General features: G+C 39.5%; 1 protein-coding gene and 1 pseudogene across 2 annotated transcripts in view; one reads left to right on the forward strand and one right to left on the reverse strand.

Annotated features, from left to right (window-relative positions):
• The window catches only part of GPAT3 (glycerol-3-phosphate acyltransferase 3), a 72,349-nt gene that overhangs the window by 14,301 nt on the left and 35,823 nt on the right, over positions 1–22,225 (reverse strand). Inside the window, exon 3 of the mRNA XM_081090751.1 lies at positions 3,702–3,972. Within this exon, the coding sequence (XP_080946877.1) occupies positions 3,702–3,972 (271 nt within the window). The remainder of the gene's footprint in view (positions 1–3,701; positions 3,973–22,225) is intronic.
• Positions 13,249–14,535, forward strand: LOC308529765 (protein-tyrosine sulfotransferase 2-like; annotated as a pseudogene). Its single transcript has one exon. The product of its transcript is annotated as a protein-tyrosine sulfotransferase 2-like (transcript).

The raw sequence follows: 22,225 nt of genomic DNA on the forward strand, positions 1-22,225 counted from the left end.
GGGAACAAATGAAAAGTCTTGACCATCTGCTTTATTATTTTAATTTTTAAATTATCCTGAATTGCTTAAATTAATACATAGTAACTTCTATACAAAATAGATTTATGTTGTATAAAGGAGTCATTTCAGGTTGAAAGTAGTCATCGTGTTTTGTTCAGGGTACTTTGGTGTGGTGTGATAAGGTTGTAAAAGAAAATATCTTGCAAAGGTCTGAAAATCACTTGGTTTTCCTGGGTTTTTTTAATGACAGGTAAGCAAAAGGGTACAATTCAAAATTTTCTTAAGTATATTTAAAATTTATAGCAGATGGCAAAATAAGCTGTACTTACAGGCTCATTCATAATAAGAACTCCAAATTATATATTACTCAATGCAAACCTAATGGTTGTTCCTTTGGACAGTTCAAGATAACTTGAAAGTTAGCAAACAAGATGACTGACAATATTTTAAATCTCCACACAGACATTTTCTCATTTTTGAAAAGTGCTTTTAATATATATTTCAATAACTTCAAAAATAACATCACTTTAGAAATTAAATAGAATTACTCAAAAAGAAAAAGTTGAGTTTTATAATCTTTCAGAATAAATGGATTTCGTCATCAACACCTCATACGGGTATTAAAGTCTTGGTTTAACACCTTTTTGTTTTGTTGTTGTTGTTGCTGTTAATCTTCACCTGAGGATATTTTTCCATTAAAGAGAGTGGAGCCCAGCCATGTGGCTCAGTGGTTGAGCATTGACCTATGAAACAGAAGGTCACAATTCGATTCTCAGTCAAGGCAAATGCCTGGATTGCTGCCTTGATCCCTAGTGTGGGGCGCACAGGAGGCAGCCAATCAATGATTCTCTCTCATCATTGATGTTTCTATCTCTCTCCCCCTTTCCCTTCTTCTCTGAAATCAATAAAAATATATTTTAAAAAAATTAAAAAATAAAGAGAATGGAAGGGAGGGGGAGAGACAGACAGAGAAACATTGAGATGCATTAATTGGTTGCCTCACGCACAAGCCCCCGGGATGAGCCTGCAACCAATGTAACATGCCCTTGATCAGGAATCGAACCTGGGACTCTCCGGTCCACAGGCCAAGCTCTACCCACTCAAACTGGCTAGGGCGGTTTAACACGTTTTGACACAGCAATTAGAAGGTCAAATTAAGCTTCCTTTAGTTGCCATACTTTCATGTCAGTCACTGATGATAACTAAATAGCTGTTTTAATCTTAACCATCAATTATGCAAAAGTTTTAAAATGTTTTGCCATCTTGCTCTAAGGAGAATCACTTGTTCCTACACACTAAATCAGAAGGGGTGACAGTTCAACATGTCTAACAATTATGTTCCAAACCATTGAAGGTTTTTGTCTGCTAGACCAACAAGCCAGAAAATTTTGTTTTCTAGTTGAAGTAAACAAACAGAAGAATTCTCTTAGATGACACAAAGTTTTCAGCCACAATCTGTTTATGAGGTTTTTTTTTTTTGAGCTTTCTGGAGCTACAATTCACATATCATAAAATTCACCCATTTAAAATGTACAATCCAATTGTTTTTGGCATATTCACAGAGTTGTACGACCACCAACACAATCATTTTTAGCACAACCTGGGGGTTTTTTATGCTTACTTTATAGCAATTCCTTCTCTTAAACACCAGTTTTAAAGCAATTCTTTCATAATGAAGAGTTTGTAGTAAGAGTCGGAATCTTAATTTTGCCATTTCTTGCCCTAACCAGTTTGGCTCAGTGGATAGAGCGTCGGCCTGTGGACTGAAAGATCCCAGGTTCGATTCCGGTCAAGGGCATGTACCTTGGTTATGGGCACATCCCCAGTAGGGGGTGTGCAGGAGGCAGCTGATCGATGTTTCTCTCATCGATGTTTCTAACTCTCTATCCCTCTCCCTTCCTCTCTGTAAAAAATCAATAAAATACATTAAAAAAAATTTGCCATTTCTTCTTGTTCTTGGATGCTTACATTGCAGGATTATCTTAAACCTGGTTTCTTTGCAAGAATCTTTTATGTCACATCTATTTTATGTGCATTAATTTAATTTAAACTAGATAATAAAATCATAACACTATTTGCTGGACACCCACAGCAGGTGAAAGCTAACCAACAAATGAGGGAATCTCAAGACTCTGTTGTGAAATCCTCATTGTTCTCAATGGCTGCCTGGAATATGGTGCCTGATCAATGGACCAAGTAAAGATGGAAGAGCTTATATTCAGCTTCCTTGAGGTTTCATTTCTTTTTAAGAATAAAAACAATAAATGGAAGCTCTAATTATAATAAACTAGAAACTTCCAATAAATAAAAGCTCGAATATTGCCTTCCATAGCATGCAATTAGGTAGTCTTGGGCATCCCCGAGTACATGAACCTTACACGGGCTTAAGGTTCAAACAAAAGTGTATATAAAGCCCTGCTGGAGTGTGGAGTGTCTCAGCTGGTTGAGTGTCATCCTGTGCACCAAAACACTGCTGGATCGATTCCTGGTCAGGGAACATACCTGAGTTTGATTCCTGAGCTCGATTCCTGATTGGGGCACATACAAAAGACAACCGATCAATGTTCTCTTTCACATGAATATCTCTCTCTCTCTCTCTCTCTCTCTCTCTCTCTCTCTCTCTCTCTCTCCCCCCCCCCCTTTTCTTAGTATGTCCTCAGATGAGGATTTAAAACAAAAACAGAAGTGTATGTGAAACCTTGAATTTCACTTTGTTATTAGAGCTGAAATGATTCCCAAAAGACATAACATGCCCCCAATATCTAGTCACTGGCAACATGAGCACAGGAAAGCAGAAAGAGTTGCTTAGAAATGTGCCTTTGCTTATACTTAAGCAATCTTCTCCCCTGTAATAAATCTGAATGAGGCAAGTATAGGCCACCCTAGGGATGGTAAAGAGGTTTCAAGTTATGTACCAATTTTTGTTGGCTGATAGCGACTGCCTGGAACGCTCTATTGAGAGGATATGTCCAAGGGAAATGTCCAAGGCCATGTCCAAGGGAAACGAAGCAAGACAATAAACAGGAATGTTATGACTGATACACATGCATGCTGCCTGCCACCACCATACTAAACAAGCCTTAGTCACCTGCACTACATCCCAATGCCCAGTGTTCCCTCTTCTACTCTAGTTCCACACTATGGTTCCAGTCAGTAGAGCTTGAGGATACCTCCTCATCAGGTGGCACTCAAACTCAGAACCAGAAGGGGACCCAGATGTGGAACTTTTAATAAGAAAAGTGAGTGATCATAAATGGATGTGGATGGAACACATTCACTCTACTGAATGGCTCTCTCCCATGTGGTAACCACTCTCGGGAATGTTTCCTCTCCTAGGCAGCTATGAACCACTACAGACCAGCAGAGAGACAGTTATAGTTTGTTTGACACACAGTGAGTGTGAAACTGTAAAACCTCTTCTTTTTTCTCATTTCCCTTTTCTATCCATCAAATTATCTATGACGGAAAGTGTAACGTGGATCCAGACTAATATATAATAGATTCTGAATACACACCTTAATTTGGGGGGGAAGAGAAAGAGATGTGAAAGGAGAATAGATACTTAATACATTCCTGATGGTGTTTTCTTAAGTGGGAAGGAGTGAGACTAGTACCATAATACTCACATGTGGCCATTACATACATGATTTAAAAGAAAGTTGAACCAATTATACCATCAAACCCCCGGGGCAGGAACCTACCTCAGAGGCAATAGGACACAGTAGCGTATTATGACGCCCAGCACCCACACCATGGTGAGCCGCAGACTGATGTACTGGAAATTTATATTTGTCCTTGTGAGGAGATTCCATGACACTAGCTCCTCTGAGGAGAATCTCTGGGTCACTTCATCTTCCACAATGGCTTCCAATCCCTTCTTGGAGAAATAAAACGCATCAGACAGCTCAAAGTCCCTTCCTCGCAGACCAGAGAGCCCTTTTTCCATTGGTGACTTATCTCTTTGGATAATACCTTAAAAGAAAGCATCAGGACATGAGGAAATGCTATAGGACATATTTAAGAAATGGCCAAAGGGCCAACTGTGCACAAAACAAATAAATTTAACAGATCATATGGCATATATACAAGACAAGTAACTGCAGTGAGAGAAGAGGTAAAATCACCAAGTCTGCATGAAATGGCCCCTACCCAAGGATTTCGATTTACAAAGAGGAATTTTGGTCCTCAAAGGCCTTCTTGCTTGCATTTCCTCCTTTCACACCATTAGTGAAATAACTCACAGAAGCAAACTCTCCCCATGTATAGATCTAGACTATAAAAATAAAGACTTCTGTTCTCTCCTGATAAAAACCATAAAGCAAAAAACAAAGCAAAATGGTAAAAGGTATTTATCACAAAAGGCAAAGGTTGATGTTTTTAATATGTGAAAATTATTTTACAAGAAAAGCACAGATTGCTACAGAAAAGTAAGCAAAATTCATGAACTGAATTTACAGAAACAACATAAATAGTTAATATGTAAAAACTTATAGTAATCAAAGAAAGGTGACTTAGACTGGCCTATTTATATTGTTAAATCAGCAACATTTTTAGTGATAAATTTCAAAGATAGAAATAATACAGTTACTCTCATACTCAATTTGTATTGCGTATGGAACTGGTAACAACTTTGCCAAAATCTGTTTGGCATGAAGAGACTAAAAAAAAAATAGTTTTGCTGATAATTCAATAATTCCAATTCTAAGAATCTGCCATAAAAAATAATCAGAATTGTAGGCCGGAGTATTCACTGTAGCATTTTCCATTATAATCTTTCCAGACGATGAAATAGAGTGCATCCATTAATAAATATTCTAACATTAAGTGAAAAAAAAGGGCAAGATCTCTATGAAACATATATACATTGAAAAAATGTTAAGAAGGACATTAAGTAGTTATCTCTGGACAATAGAATTAGAGTTTTCCTCTTTATACTGTTACTAGAGGTCCGGTGCACAAAATTCATGTACCAGGGCTGATCGGGGCCTTCCGGATGCCAGCTTGGGCCTATCTTCCCCAGTTACCAGCTGCCAGGTGCCAGCCGAAGCCTTCCTTCATTCTGCGCCACCCCCAAGTGGTCAGTGCGTGTCATAGTGAGTAATTGAACTCCCGGTCTCCCGGTTGAATCCCCAAGGGGACACTTTTCATATTAGCCTTTTATATGTATAGATTGTATTTTCCATAAAGAAAATAATTCAAAGGTTTTTCAAGTAGCAGAAGTTTGTAAATTGAAAAATGACTACTACTACTCAGTTCTAACTACAAAAAAAGAAAAATTGATGAGAAGGTCTTTGAAGAATAAAGAGTAGCCATAACCAGTTTGGCTCAGTGGATAGAGCGTTGGCCTTTGGACTGAAGGGTCCCGGGTTCAATTCCGGTCAAGGGCATGTACCTTGGTTGCGGGCATATACCCAGTAGGGGGTGTGCAGGAGGCAGCTGATCGATGTTTCTCTCTCATCGATGTTTCTGACTCTCTATCCCTCTCCTTTCCTCTCTGTGGAAAAATCAATAAAATGTATTTTACAAAAAAAGAATAAAGAGTAACTATGTACACAATGATATAACTATCCATTTGTCTCTCTGAGGTGTGTCACAAAGAAAAAAAATGTATTTCCTACATCAGAAAAGTCTCTTTTTTTTTTAGGTGAAGATTAAAGTGTTGAATTCCCTGAAAAAGACCTCCTTTGATTTTCTCACTTTCCAGTTCCCTAGGAAATCAATGAGGAAAGTGAAAAGTACTATATTACCTAGCCTCTGGAGAACTTGTATATCGAGGGAACTGTAATGTATCGGGTTTTTTGAAGGAACAACAGCATAACGCACTGGAGTAGAAAGTAATGAAGACCTGGATTCCAAAGTCAAGTGCTGTTTAGGACAACAACCAGCTCTATGACTGTGATTGATAGATAAATCCCCTAACCTGGGTGTCCTCCTTTATAAAATGGGGGGATGGTTCTCTAGTTTCCTTACAGGGTCAAAGTTTTGTAACTTTACTTTTGAGTTTTTGGGGTGGTTTTGGTTTGTTTGTTTTTGCCTACTTGTAAAGCTAATACCTTCATCTTAAGAATTAGCATAATAGCCCTAGCTGGTTTGGCTCAGTGGATAGAGCGTTGGACTTCGGACTGAAGGGTCCCAGGTTCTATTCCAGTCAAGGGCACATGCCTGGGTTGTGGGCTCGGTCTCCACTGTGGGGGTAGGGGGGGGGGGCAGGAGCTAGCTGACCAATGGTTCTCATCATTGATGTTTCTATCTCTCTCTCCCTCTCCCTTCCTCTCTGAAATCAATAAAAATACATATATAAAAAAGATATATTATTTTAAAAAAGAATTAGCATAATAAACCAAGTTCTTGAATGATTATTAGACTATCTTTTTCAGCAGTCAACTCTTAAGTGATTTAACCTTTCTCCACCATCTCTGAAAATTAGTATCAGAGAATGACCCAAGACAGTGTCACTACTGAACTACCCTCTTATTCTTGGGCACTGCAATACAAAAAGCAGGTTACTCAATCCAACTATTAACCTAAAGTTAGAAGTGCAAGAGTTTCATTATTTAGCAATATATAGAATTTTTTTAAGTCTAGAGGAGGAAGGAAGAACAAGTTATTCAGCAAATCTCTAAATGAAACACACTAGAGACAGTGGACAGCCCTTCTAAAAATAACCTTTTCCAGAGGGGCCAAAGATAAGAAAGCAAGTTCAAGGTGGCTCATATTATTAAGCTGAGCCAGGAAAGATCTGAAGCCAGGTCCCTAGTCCCTAGCCTTGATGTACAATATTTTCTCTGCCCCCTGACCTACTTTATTCTGTGAAACTCAAATAAAATATAACTCAATTTTATATTTTCATTAAGCCTCTTTCAAAAGTATGTGGGTAACTGCAATGCATCTAATTGCAATGGATTGAATTCCAAAATATATTAAGACATACAATAAATTAAAAAGAAAAAGTCAAAGAACCCAGTAAAAATTTTAGCTAAGAATACAGCAAGTAAATCACAAAAACAGTAAGCTTCAATGACTAAACATTTCAAAGATGTTCAACTTCACTATGATTAGAGAAATGCAAACTAAAACCACAATTTTATGCCCATAAGGATTGATAAAAAAAAAATTAAATTGAATAATTTTAAGTGTTTGTGAAGACTTGGGACAATGGGAATGTAATTAGTACAACCACGCTGAAAAATGATTTGGCACCATCTGGTAAATTTAAAGATATTCATAGCCTAAGAGCCAGCAATTACACTCCCAGGAAGATTTTTGTTTAATAATTTCAAATATACAGAAAAGTTGCAACAATAGTGCACTTCATCCAGCATTATTAATTGCCAACATTTTGACACATTTGCCTTATTGTTCTGTCTCTATAAGTATAAAAAGATACTTTTTCCTGAACCATGTGAGAATGAATTGCAGGCATTATACCCTTTACCCTCAAATAGTTCAGCACAGATTTCCTTTGCACATGGAGTTTCACTTATTTAACCATAGTATACTTATCAAAATCAGGAAAATGCCAGTAATTAACATTACTGCAATACTAGTAGTATCTGTGCTATAGCCCTTATTCAAATTTTGACAATTATCCCAGTAATAAATATCACTCATTAGATTGTTTTCATTTCTGGCCCAGGATTCAACCCAGGACCATACATTATATTTACAGGTCAAGTCTGCTTAGTCTCCTTTAATATGAAAAGGTTCATCAGCCTTTCTTTGTTTTTCAAAGGTGTTGATATTTTTAAGAGTACAAGCCACATTTTGTAGAATGTTTCTTAACTTGGGTTGATCCGATGTCTCTTCATAATTAGATACAGGCTGTGTACACTTTTGGCAGAAATACTATGTAAGTCATGTTACATCCTTCTCAGTGCATCACAGGGGAGGCATGTTATAGTTAGTCCCATAATGGAGATGTTTAACTTTGATCACTTGGTTTAAGATAGTTAGTGCTTACCAGATTTTTCCACTGTAAAGTTAACTGTTTTTCTCTTTTTGATTAATAAGTATATACTTATTATCAATAACTATCTATAAAGGGAAGATACTTTGAGACTATAGAAATATTCTACTCCTCAAACTTCCTCCCAGTGGTAATTAACATCTATTGATGGTTCCACCTTAAGGAAGATTTTCCGCCCCCCCTTATACTCTGGAGAGATTCTTGCAAAACTGTGCACAAGTAGACATCTGTAAGAACATTTTGCTACATTACTTGTAACAGCAAAATAGTGAATCAAGCCAAAGGTCCATTAGATAGATGGACATACAGCAATATATACAAATATCGAATTTTTTTTATTATGTTGTACACCTGAAACTAACATGTTATATGTCAATTATATCTCATTCAAATCTATTCTATATATTAGTGGTTCTCAACCTTCCTAATGCAGCGACCCTTTAATACAGTTCCTCATATTATGGTGACCCCCAATTTCATTGTTACAAATTGACCATAATTAAAGCAGAGTGATTAATCACAAAAACAATATGTAATTATGTATGTGTTTTCCAGTGATCGTAGGCGACCCCTGTGAAAGGGTCGTTCGACCCCCAAAGGGGTCGCGACTCACAGGTTGAGAACCGCTGCTATATATATATAAAAACCTAAGCAACCCTTACGACCAGTCAACCAGTCGCTATGACCCGCACTGACCACCAGGGGCCGGCGCTCAATGCAGGAGCTGCCCACTGGTGGTCAGTGCTCTCCACAGCAGGAGCACTGCTCAGCCAGAAGCTGGACTCATGGCTGGTGAGCACAGCTGCAGGGGCAGGAGCCTCTCCCGCCTTCGTGGCAGTGCTACCTAGCAGCAGCAGCAGGCGCAGCGGCGCCAGGATGAGCAGGAGCAGCTGCGGTGCTCAGACCCAGCTTGGTCTCCTACCCGGCTGCCTGCTGCTTCACACACTGCACATCTCTCGGGGGATGTCGGACTGCCAGTTTAAGTCCGATCCCGCAGGAATCAGGCCAAACCCAGCAGTCCGACATCCCCCAAGGGGTCCTGGATTGTGAGAGGGTGCAGGCCAGGCTGAGGGACCCCACCAGTGCATGGAGCACTGGGCCTCCAGTGAATAAATAAATGGCAGCTCATATTAAAGATGGATACATACATTGCATACTACATAGGAATTAAAAGAAATTAACTAGAACAGTTACCAATTTAGATAATTTGTAAACATCAGGATAAACAAACAACTCAGAATGATATATGCAAGGTGGCACTTTTATAGAGTTTGAATAATGCAAAACAAAAATATACTATGTCTTGTTTAAGAAACACACATAAATAAGGGAAATATGACAATATGCATAAAAATAATAAATATCCAAAGTAGAGTAGTAGTTTCAGGGGTTGGTGGAGTAATTAAATCAGGGAGGGATACACAGGAGAATTTGACTATTTCTATAAAGTTTTATTTATTAAATTAAGTGTTAGGTACATATGTGTTATTGCCAAAAAAAAAAAGTTACATGGAACTAACAGTTGTTCCTAAATGAAGATCTCTATTATAAGAGAGCATGTACCAGCTTAGGAGTTTTGTTGTTGTTGTTGTTGTTGTTGTTTAATATTTTATTGATTTTTACAGAGAGGGAGAGGGATAGAGAGTTAGAACCATCGATGAGAGAGAAACATTGACCAGCTGCCTCCTGCACAACCCCCACTGGGGATCAAGCCTGAAACCAAGGTACATGCCCTTGACCCTTCAGACCTCGGGCCAACACTCTATCCACTGAGCCCAACCAGTTAGGATAGGAGTTCTTTAATAAGGCACACAAATATCTGAAAATTATAAAAACAGATTTTAAAAGAAGCACTACTGAATATGTAATTTTACTTCCTTCCTGACATGTATTGACTACTGAGAATCAGAATGACTGATTCAATTCATGCTAAATGTAAACTATGACAGAAAAAAATATTCAATTCAATCAACATATAGTGGACACTCACCATGTATCAGGCATCAAAGAACGGTTAGAAAGAGAGGAATTATTTCTTTTGGCACCAAGAAATATTCAGAAGTGGACTGACAGTCTTCAAAATATAGACATACCCCCGCCGGTGTGGCTCAGTGGTTGAGAGTTGATGTATGAACCAGGAGGTCACAGCTCAATTCCCAGTTGGGGTGCATGCCCAGGTTTTGGGCTCGATCCCTGGTGGGGAGCATGCAGGAGGCAGCCGATCAATGATTCTCTCTCATCATTGATGTTTCTATCTCTCTTTCCTTCTCCCTTCTTCTCTGAAATCAATAAAAATATTTTTTTAAAAATAATAATTGGCCAAAACCGGTTTGGCTCAGTGGATGGAGCATCGGCCTGTGGACTGAAGGGTCCCAGGTTCGATTCCGGTCAAGGGCATGTCCCTGGGTTGCGGGCACATCCCCAGTGGGAGATGTGCAGGAGGCAGCTGATCGATGTTTCTCTCTCATCGATGTTTCTAACTCTCTATCTCTCTCCCTTCCTCTCTGTAAAAAATCAATAAAATATATTTTAAAAATAATAATAATAATAATAATAATTGAGTTTCCTAAATGATAGTACAAACCAATATCAAAATTGTGTCTGCTAGTTAAATCTGATATGTATTTATGTCTATATATATATGTATATATATATATACATATATATATACATATATATTGATTTCAGAGAGGAAGGGGGGGAGAGAGAGAGAGAGAGAGAGAGAGAGAGAGAGAGAGAGAAACATCAATGATGGGAAAGAATATTGATAAGCTGCCTCCCGCATACCCCCTACTGGGGATTGAGCCCATAACCTAGGCATGTGCCCTTGACCAGAATCACACCCGGGGCCCTTTAGTCCACAGGCCCATGCTCTATCCACTGAGCCAAATCAGCTAGGGCAGGGAAATCAATTATTATTAAGAAATTAATCCTGATTCTTCAGAACAATCCATAGTTCTTAAATTGGTAAAACACTGATTCTAGGAAATATTTCTTTTTGTTACACCGTCAGCTTTAAAAAAGTAAAGCTATAAACATTTGAACTTTGTCCTTATACCAAATGCTTTGGCAGAGGTCCATGCTTCAATGGACATAAAATTAGAACAACTACTTCTATGTAATGCAAGAGATTAATTGCACAAGCTGCCCTATGTCCCTGTGCCTTTAGCAAGTCACTGGTACATAAATAATACCAGCTATGAAAGGCCTTTTAGAAGAAATGGAGGCTGAAGTTAAAATCATCAAGTATAATTAACTCTAAATTAGCTGAGTGTACTCTTAGAATAACTGCCCATTTATAAATCATACTAGTTTTCCATCCTCCAGTTATTCAGCATGCTTTCTAGGTTAGCAGTTAGGGGAAAAAATCAGACCAGAAGGGGATATGATAGGTTTATATAAAGAAGCTGATTCATAACTTATTAATGGGCTATATTCCAAAAGTCAGAGGCTCAGAGTTCAAAACCCTCTCTCTCATGGAAACTATTTGACTTCATCTATTTGAGCTAGAATCCTGTCCACTCATATGCCTAACTAACCCCCAAAACATATGAGATTACATAGTAGCAGTACCATGAACCAGAAATCTCCTTTATCACTGTTTCAATAAAGAATATTTAAATTAAATCTAATTTGGAACTAACAAAAATATACTTCCTCATCCCGCAGTGACTTAGAGAGGGCACTGGGGAAACTTTCTGGGGTATTGATCTATTCTATTTCTTGATCTAGATGAGAGGTACATGAGTACTTTGGGAAATTCATCTAGCTGTACATTTATAATTTTACATTCTTGCCTATCTATATTATGCTTCAATTTTTCAAGAAGATTTACCTGACATCTGCTGTACAACATTGTACACAGTTAACAATACTGTACTGCACACTTAAAAATTTGTTAAGAGGGTAGATCTCATGTTAAGTGGTCTTGCCACAATTTTTTTTAAAAGAATTGAAGGAAAGGAGACATATGTAATACTCTTTGCAATACTTTAAGCAATAAAACAAAATTTAAAAAAAAAAGAATTGACGGAGACACTATTTGTGAATCCTATCTCAATGATTTACTATTTCCCTTTTTTTAAAAAGTTTACTTTACATGCCTCCACCCAATTATTAAGCAATTGGTCAGGGAAGAGTTCACCTGTCCCAGAACCTACTATTTGGTAGTGAGGTCCTTTTCCTGGAAGGAGAAGCTCGACGGAGGGGTCTGGTCCTGGGCAAGGAAGCCAGGCCTACAGACTTCCCTCCCAGGCCCCAATTTCCTTTCTGATTCATAAATGTGATTGGCCTGATGAAAGAAGAGAACGGTAAAGTAGTTGTAAAGATGAACTTTATGTGGTTACGGTTGGGCAGGGGGCGAACCAGTGCTGCTGGGATTAAAGAACAGAAACATTCAATGCCAAACTCCAGAGAGACAAGACCCATATTTAAGCAATCACTTAGATGTAATTAAAGATCAAAAGGTCTTTATGCATTTCTGGCCAGTGTGCATGGTCCCCTGGCCAATGTGCGTGGTCCAAAGGTCACAGGTTGGGCTCCCCACATGTGCACATGCCCAAGTTGCAAGCTCCATCCCAGTGGGGAACATGCGGGAAGCAGCCGATGATGTTTCTCTTTCCCAGTGATGTTCCTCTCTCTCTCTCCCTCCCTCTCTCTCTAAAAATCAATTTTAAAATCTCTTAAATAAATAAATAAAATAAAAAGGCCCAAAACACCCAAGTGTTGAAGAGGCTATAGAGCAAATGGATGGAACTCACATGCATTGCTCTGAGAGTATGAACCAATTTGGAATATCATTTAGCAGTGTCGAATAAAGTTAAGCATACACTTGCTTAGCCTATGAAGTTATGTACTCCAGGAAAACAAGTAAATAGGTTCACAAGAACCTGTTCAACAATGGTCACAGCAGCTTTACTCCTAATATCTAATCACTGAAAATAACTCAAATGTCAATCAACATAATAATGGATAAACAAATTATGATGTATCTGTAAAAGGAATACTCCAGAGCAAGTTTGTTAAGTCTATTGATCTATTAAACAACAGAGAGACCTCAAACATACTGAGTGGGGAAAATACAAAAGAGCACATATTGTATGATTCCATTTATGTGAATTTCAAAGATTGAAAAAGCTAACTGATCATGACAGAAATCAGACAAGAAATTATAACAGGGCTCCCCCCGCCCCCTACCTCCTACCCCCGAGTCTGGGGCAGCTGGCCCAGGCCGGGTGGCTTCGCTGTGCCTCCACACGATGTGGAGCAGGCCTCTGGCTGACCTGTCGCTAAAGCAGGCCCTGCAGCCCAGGCCCAGCATGCGGCCATTGGTGCGGAGGGCGCTGCTGGCAGTCGGCTCGTGCCCTGGCCCTGGTCCTGGCGTTCCAGCTGGGGCAGCAGGTGCTGGCGTGCCGGGTGGTGCTGAAGGGCCTGCAGAGCCGCTGGCCAGAGCAGGAGGACCTGGTGATGGTGGGCATGGACCACATGGAGTATCACTACGGCAAGGCCATGCCTCTCATCTTTGTGGGAGGCACGCCCCGCAGTGGCACCACTCTGATGCGCGCCATGCTGGACGCCCACCCCGAGGTGCGTCCACCTGGAGGTGCACTCCTGCGGGGAGGAGAAGACCCGCATCATCCCGGTGTGCTGGCCATGCGCCAGGCCTGGTCCAAGTCTCGCTGGGAGAAGCTGTGGCTGGAGGAGGCAGGCGTGACAGAAGAGGTGCTGGACGCCGCCATGCAGGCCTTCAACCTGGAGGTGGTAGCCAAGCACGGCCAGCCGGCCCGCCTGCTCCGCAACAAGGACCCCTTCACACTCAAGTCCTCCCTCTACCTGTCATGCCTCCTCCCCAACTCCAAGTTTCTGCTGATGGTGCGGGCAGCAGCGCCTCCTTGCACTCCATTATCACTCGCAAGATCTCCATCGCAGGCTTAGACCTCAGCAGCTACCTCGACTGCCTCACCAAGTGGCACAAGGCCATCAAGGTGATGCAGGCGCAGTGCATGGAGGTGGGCAGGGACAAGTGCCTGCCAGTGTACAAGGAGCAGCTGGCGCTGCACACACACACACACACACACACACACACACACACATACACACCCGCTCCCTCAGGCTCATTCTGGACTTCCTCGGCATCGCCTGGAGTGACTCCCTGGAGGACCTCATTGGCAAACCTGGTGGCGTCTCCCTGTCCAAAATCGCGATCCACAGGCCAGGTCATCAAGCCCCTGAATCTGGAAGCACTCTCCAAGTGGACCGGCACATCCCTGGGGACGTGGTGAGGGGCATGGCCCAGATCGTCCCCAGGCTGGCTGGCTATGACCCTTATGCAAACCCTCCCAAGTATGGCAACCCTGACCTGGTCTTAAAGGAGACTATAAAACACCAGCCAATCTGAAAGGATATTTTCAGGGGACCAGAACAGCACTGCCTCCCACTTAGGAAGCTCCAATTTCCTGATCTCCCCAAGGGGCTCTGTTGCCAAGAAGGGGAGAAACTATCTTCGAGTGGAAATCGGACCTCTAATGCAAGCATATTGCTTGCTATTTACTGCCAAATGGGACTGCTAACAGGGAATGTATTTGCATGTGTTTGCAAAGCCTTGGTCATTGAAAACTTTCCTTGAAACAGGCTACCTTCGGACCCTCTGGGATAGGGGACAGAGAGTGCAGACAAAGTCCAGCTTTTGAAACTTGGGTTTTTATATTTTTCCCCTTGAGAACTTTTTTTTAAGAAGTGGACTTGCCGTCTCCCTCCAGTGCAGGATGCCTTGGTGGCTTTGTTGGCTGGGATAAGGCCCAAACCTGTGCCTCTCCTATGACCTGTTTTTTTAAAATATATTTTTATTGATTTCAGAGGGGAAAGGAGAGGGAGATAGAGATAGAATCATCAATAATGAGAGATCAATCATTGACTGGCTGCCTCCTGCATGCCCCCACTGGGGATCAAGCCCGCAACTCAGGCATGTGCCCTTGATCAGAATCGAACCCAGGACCCTTCAGTTCACAGGCTGACGCTTTATCCATTGAGCCAAACCAGCTAGAGCTGACCACTATTTTTGAATTCAAAGAATCTATTTAAAAATGTAATATATGAGGCTTTCTTTGATTCCTCCTCATTCTTAAATTGATGAAGAAAATAGATATATTATTTGAATAAAATGACCAGGGACTTGTTAAAAAAAAAGTTATAACAGGGACTGAGGGATGCATGATATACACTGGGCAAGGGCTTGAAAACTTTGAAGTCATAGATATGTTCTTTAGATGGATCTGGGTGGTAGTTACATAGGTCTACAAATATGCAAAAAACCACCTAGCTGAACACTTGATATTTGTGCATTTTAATATATGTAAATTATGCCTCAATAGTTTTAATCAGAAAAAATGTTACTTTTTATTATTATTGTTGTTTAAACATGTCTCCTTTTTCCCCAATTGACACCCCCTCACACATCCACCCTCCAGGACAAGCCCCCACCACCCCAGTGTCTGTGTCCATTGGTTATACTAATATGCATGCATACAAGTCCTTTGGTTGATCTCTTACCCTCTCCTCCCCTGTCTTCTCTCTGAGGTTAGACAGTCTGTTAAGTGTTTCTTAGTCTCTGGATCTATTTTTGTTCATCAGTTTATGTCGTTCATTATAACCCACATATGAGTGAGATCATGTGATATTTATCTTTCTCTGCCTGGCTTATTTCACTTAGCATAATGTTCTCAAGTTCTGTTCATGCTGTTGTAAACGGTAAAAGTTCCTTCTTTTTTATAGCAGAGGAGTATTCCATTGTGTAGATGTACAACAGTTTTTTAATCCACTCATCTGCTGGTGGGCACTTAGACTTTTTTAGTCTCCCCACTTTCTAGCTGAAATTGTACCTATCCTATGAGTATTTTTAAATCTTCCTTCCTAAACTAGAAGGTAGATGGCATTTACTGAATGTTTCTTGACACCAGACTGTGCTAAGCCTTTGACACATATACCTATGTAATCCTCATTATCCATGAGCTTTATCTATTATTCCATTATAAGGATAAGGAAACAGGCTCTGAGGGTTTGAGTAATTTGCCTGGGGCCACAAAGGGAATAGACAACAAAACCAAGATTTGAAACCAAGTCTGTCTGTGACTCCAAAACTAAATTCTTCCTCATATCCGAAGCCTCAAATTCCATGTCACTATGTCCAACAACCTCAAATATGTAAGATCTTCTCCATCAATTACACATCAGCCCCCATTCTTCCTTACTAAATAGAAAGCCCTGTGTAGCAGTTCTTTCTAGCATTTCTCCTATCTTTGAGGGAAGAAATAGGATTCTAACTGATACAGGAAAACTTATACGTGGCCTCCATCTATCATTAATCTGGATATGTACTTGTAAAACTGTAACTCAAGTCACTTTCTACATATATTTAAACTGGGGCAGGAATCTCTTTTTTTCCAGTTTTATTGATATATAATAGCCATATAACACTATATTAGTTTTAGGTGTACAACATGATTTGCTATACATCTATATTACCCAATGATTACCACAGTAAGTTTAGTTAACATCCATCACCTCACATAATTACAATATTCTCCTGTGTTAAGAACTTTTAAGATCTACTCACTCAGCAACTTCTAAATATACAAAACAAATGTTAACTGTAACCACCATGCTGTACATTACATCCCCGGATTTATTAAACCTTATGACTGGAAGTTTGTACCTTTTGATCACTTTCACCTATTTCCCCACCCCTGCCTCTGGCAACCACCAATCTGTTCTCTGTTTCTATGAGTTCCGCATTTTTTAGATTCCATATCTGATGAGATCCTATAATACTTGCCTGTCTCTTTCTGACTAACGTCACTTCACATAATGTAGGGCAGGAATCTTTTACAGCCTGGAGCACATCTGATTTCTGGGCCTTTTCATGCTAAGCCCAACAAAAAAAACAGCCCCTGAGCAGTAGTTCACTTAATGCTCCCCCAGTTCTGTATTTCAGACAAATTCGAGTTGTCCAAGGAGGCTGTTCTATCCAATTTATGACTCTATAACCTCAGCACACAGATGTCCTGTCAGGACCTTACTTTTCAAATCCTCTCCAAGACATAAGCAGCTTCTCCATGCATCTTGCAGGTTAGTCAAGGTTTAGAAAGGATAATCACCTTGATGCTTTTTGTTATTGCTGTTCAGATATAGTCTAACACCATGAATTCATCTTCATTAAGCTGGCCTATCAATCAGCCAAGGTTTGTAGAAAACTGCCTCTATCTCTTTTGGACCCAACAGCTGAGGAACCCTACTACATCCTGACCATGGCTCTAGGTTTGAGTTCAAGGAGCCTGAGCCAAAGATACACTGACCACGAAGCTAATAGGTTTTCTAGTAAATTAGAATTTTTGTCCTTTTTGTCCTCCTCAACCGCACAGCTTCTCCCAAAATCCCGCACCAATTTTGTTTATGCTTTTACTTAAAGAGGGCCTCCAAACTGTATAAGCTTCAGGCTCCCACAAAACCTGGATTTGCCCCACTGAGATAGACAGGCTGCTCCCTGGGCTCAGCTGGCAGGAAGTCAAGACTTGTTTACCCCTAGCGCCTTCTCCAGGCCTTAGGACAAACAGCCAATCAGGACGCTGCTGTGAAAGGATTTAAGGTCTTTCCCTTCACTCATGCATGGGTGCTAGCAAGAAAGACTGCCCTTTTGGTGACTTTCCCTCACTTAAATGCTAAAAAACACACCCCCGAGTGGCAAGTGAACACACTGATGAGACATGCGGCCCAGGAAGAAGTATGTAGTCACACGCACAAGAGCCAAGAAAACCCCACCTCTACATACTTAGAGAACCAAGTTATTACCAATAAGTATTAGAACACTGGTAGTTCACAGACACCATTAACATCTTCCTGCTTAATTTCACCTATTATTAATAATACTCTATCTATTTGATGGCCAAATTAGCAATGGACTAGTGCAGGGGTGGGCAAACTTTTTGACTCGAGGGCCACAATGGATTCTTAAACTGGACCGGAGGGCCGGAACAAAAGCATGGATGGAGTGTTTGTGTGAACTAATATAAATTCAAAGTAAACATCATTACATAAAAGGGTACGGTCTTTTTTTTTTTTTTTTAGTTTTATTCATTTCAAACGGGCCGTAGTTTGCCCACAGCTGTACTAGTAAGAGGAGTTGCTGATGGTTAGGTCAATTATTTGTTGTTGTTTTAAAGTTGAAGTTTTTCTATTCTTGGAAGTGGAGGAATTGGAGAGGATGAAAACAAACAAAATGTGAATACAAGGCAAAATTTTAAAACTCACTACATAAATGTTTCATGAGTGTCCCTGCAGTGGCAAAACTGCTTTAGAAAACTAGATTTGATATACTGTATAACAGAGCCATAAAAAGAAAAGGGGACGAAATCAGCACAATGATCATGACCTGTCATACAAAATGTGCTCAAAGTAAATGCTGACTTAGCATCTCCCCTGGTTTACCTAAGAGCTTCTCAACCATCTGCCTAGTTTTTAAAGAAGCACTAGAGTTATGAAACTACTCCTGCTCCCTACCCCACCAGCAATGTTTCCCCAGTTGGCACATATTAAGAGTTACAATCAACTTTTTTTTTTTATAAGAAAAGGGGTAAAGTTTACTTCAAACACCTATCTATCCCACAACAGTCAACTCTCCATATCAGTGGGTTCCTCATCTACAGATTTCACCAACCTCAGATCAAAAATATTTGGGGGGTGGGAGGGCTGGGAATGTTACATTGCTGCTGACGTGTACTATGCAGTTAGACCTACAAATGGTTCTTGTACTGAACATGTACAGACTTTTTCCTTGCCATTATTCCCTAAACAATACAACTACTTACATTGCATTTACATTGTATTCAGTATTATAAGTAATTTAGAGATTATTTAAAGTATACAGGAGGATGGGCAAATACTACATCATTTTATGTAAGGGACTTAAACATCTGAGGAAGACTTAGGGGGTTCCTAGAACCCATTCCCTGGGGATACTGAGAGATTGTATAATCCAATTAAGAAAACATAAGGGTGGGGAGAAAGCACACATATAGTAAAAATTTAAATTTACAAAAAAGGCCCTGGCTGGTTTGGCTCAGTGGATAGAGCATCAGCCTTCGGACTCAAGGGTCCTAGGTTCGATTCTGGTCAAGGGCATGTACCTTGGTTGCGGGCACATCCCCAGTGGAGAGTGTGCAGGAGGCGGCTGATCGATGTTTCTCTCTCATCGATGTTTCTAACTCTCTAACCCTCTCCCTTCCTCTCTGTAAAAAATCAATAAAATATATTTTTTAAAATAAATTTACAAAAAAGAAATAACATAAATAGAAAACTATAAAACGTATAAGAAATAAGTGTGCACAAAGTCCTATACAAATAAATTTAATAAAAATCTGGGGAAACCATTTTCTACTAAAATAACTTTACCAATACTGACACCAAGAGATGAATACTCTAAAAAGACATATTTGCACAAATGAAATAATGCTATAGGGAGTAAAAAAGAACTTTACCCACTCCCAATAAGCACCAAATCGAGACCATTTTACAAGGAATTCCAAACCTTTAAATCTGAGAAAAAAGAAAGGGAAGAAAGTAGGTAGCTAGGTAATAGACTAATTGCAAGTAAAAGGACCAACTGGAAAAATCCTATCTCCAATTTTGGCAGATGGTTTCCAGCACCATGTTATGACCAGGCAATGTTTAGTCCATAAATGCAAAGATAACTCAAATATTAAGCTATTCATGTAATTTATCATAATATTCCTAAAAGGAAAATATATATTCACCACCCAAGATGCTGAAAATGCATGAAAAATTCAATATTCATTCTTGGTTTAAAATAACAGAACAAGAATCAACAATTACTTCACGTAAGATGCAGAGTTACAGCAAAGCAAACACAATGCTTACTGGGAAGATCCCGAAGGCACTGCAGTCTGTACCCAACAGGAACAACAACTAGCACCACAGTCACTCAACAATGTAGCAGCCAACACAATTAGACAAGCGAGAGGAATGCAGTACTAACTAGGAAAGAAATAAAATACAGACGAAAGTTGAAGAAGTAGTCACTATCACTATGTGAAATAAAATAACTGCATACCTGAAAAAAAAAAAGAGCTAAGCCTATCTGAAAACCTTCATACAGTATGAGAATTCTTACTTGTATGTCCTGCTACCTTACCAAGTCAAATACTTTCCAACATATGAACAACCAGCAGTTAGATAAGATGATGGAAGAAGATACTCCATTTATAAGAGCAACCAGAAATATAAGCTTAACAGGAAATGTACAAAACCTGAGAAAAACTTTGAGACATCCCTGGAGAATAAGAAAGAACGCCTAAACAAAAAGATAGAATTTCCTTGGAGAGTAAGACTCAACATAGATGATGTCAAGCCTTCCTTTATAAATTTAATACAACTCTAATAAAAATAAATAGTTCTATTTCCTCTAGCTCATAAACAAACTGAATCTAAAGGTCACATAGAAAAATAATCAAGCAAGAACAAACAGGAATATTCTCTAAAGGAAAAGCAGCAAGAACAACTATCCCTACCAGATATGAAACCAGTGTATTAAAACATCAATAATTAAAATAAGAAACCAGTGCATGAGAAGACAAGTGAAAACACAGAACAGAATAGAAAGTTCAGAAATAAATTCAAACATATACTAGGATTCAGAAGGTTATTAAAGATGCACCACAAATAAGTGTGGTGGAGATGGACATTTTAATAGAGTGTTATGACAACTGGATAGCTGGATATAAATCAAAACCAAAATAAATCAATCAAAGACTTAAATTTAAAAAATAAAACTATAAAGTAATCAAAGAAAACATTGGCAAATTCTCTTAAAACTTGTCCAAAGGAGAAATCCTGATACTAAAAAAACTCAAAACCAGGAGCTATAAAAAGAAAATACTGTATTGATTGATTTAACAACATAAAAATGAAAGTTATCTGCATAATAACAAATATGGTAAACAAAGGGAAAAATACAATCACAAAATGAAAAATATTTGTATCTCAATAAGCTAATTTGTATCTCAAATAAAAGCTAATTAATTTAATATAGAAAAAAATGGTCTAAAGACATGAGTAGATAATTCCACTCCTGGGGGAAAAAATACTAATGGCCCTTAGGAGTGGACTGGCTATTCTTGGGGGGGAAAGGGGTGAGGGGGATGCGGGAAGAGACTGGACAAAAATCGTGCACCTATGGATGAGGACAGTGGGTGGGGAGTGAGGGAGGAGGGTGGGGTGGGAACTGGTGGAGGGGAGTTATGGGGGGGGGGGGAAGAGGAACAAATGTAATAATCTGAACAATAAAGATTTAATTAAAAAACAAAGAACAAAAAAACAAAAACAAATGGCCCTTAAACATGAAATGTGTACAAAGTCCCACTCTTTTTAAGAGAAACACAAATTAAGACTAAACTGAGTTTTGACTTCTCACCTCAGACTGGCACAAATCCAAAAGTTTGATATATATTTATACCTTTGGTGACGCTGTGGGAACTTACATACACACCTAATGGAAGTGCAAATAGTACAACCATTCATGAAGGGCAATATGGCAATATCAATCAAAATTACAAATGGTCTTTTGACAGAGCAACCCCAGGTTCATGTTACATGTAACTCATGTTGCAGGTATATATATTCCAGCTTTTTTTAACAGCAAAAGGCCAAGGTCTACAGGTAAAAATAACCATTCACATTCATAGAATGGAATTCCTTATTAGCTGTTAAAAATGAAGAAACTTTCTAAGTAATAATTTGGAAAGGACAACAGGACGTAAGTGAAAAACACAAGGCTCAGAATAGTATTTAGTATACATCACCTCTGATGTTAGCAAGTCTAGAAAATAATAAACATTTGCATCATGATAGCACATTTGTAATATCGAACCCAGGACCCTTCAGGCTGCAGGCTGATGCTCTCTGTTCACCAAACCAAACCAGCTAGGGCAAAGCCTGTTTTTAAATTGCTATAACTGTTGAATCACTTAAATGCACTACTTACCCCGGCTGGTATGGCTCAGTGGTTGAGTAGCAACCCATGAACCAAGAGGTCACTGGTTTGATTCCTGGTCAGGGCATATTCCCAGGTTTAGGATCAATCCCCAGTGAGGGGACATGCAGGAGGCAGCCGATCAATGATGCTTCTCTCTCATCAATGATTCTATGTCTCTATCCCTATCCCTATCTCTCTCTCTAAAAATCAATAAAAAC

Source organism: Myotis nattereri, assembly GCF_964212035.1.
Source record: "Myotis nattereri genome assembly, chromosome: 1".
NCBI classification, from domain to species: domain Eukaryota; kingdom Metazoa; phylum Chordata; class Mammalia; order Chiroptera; family Vespertilionidae; genus Myotis; species Myotis nattereri.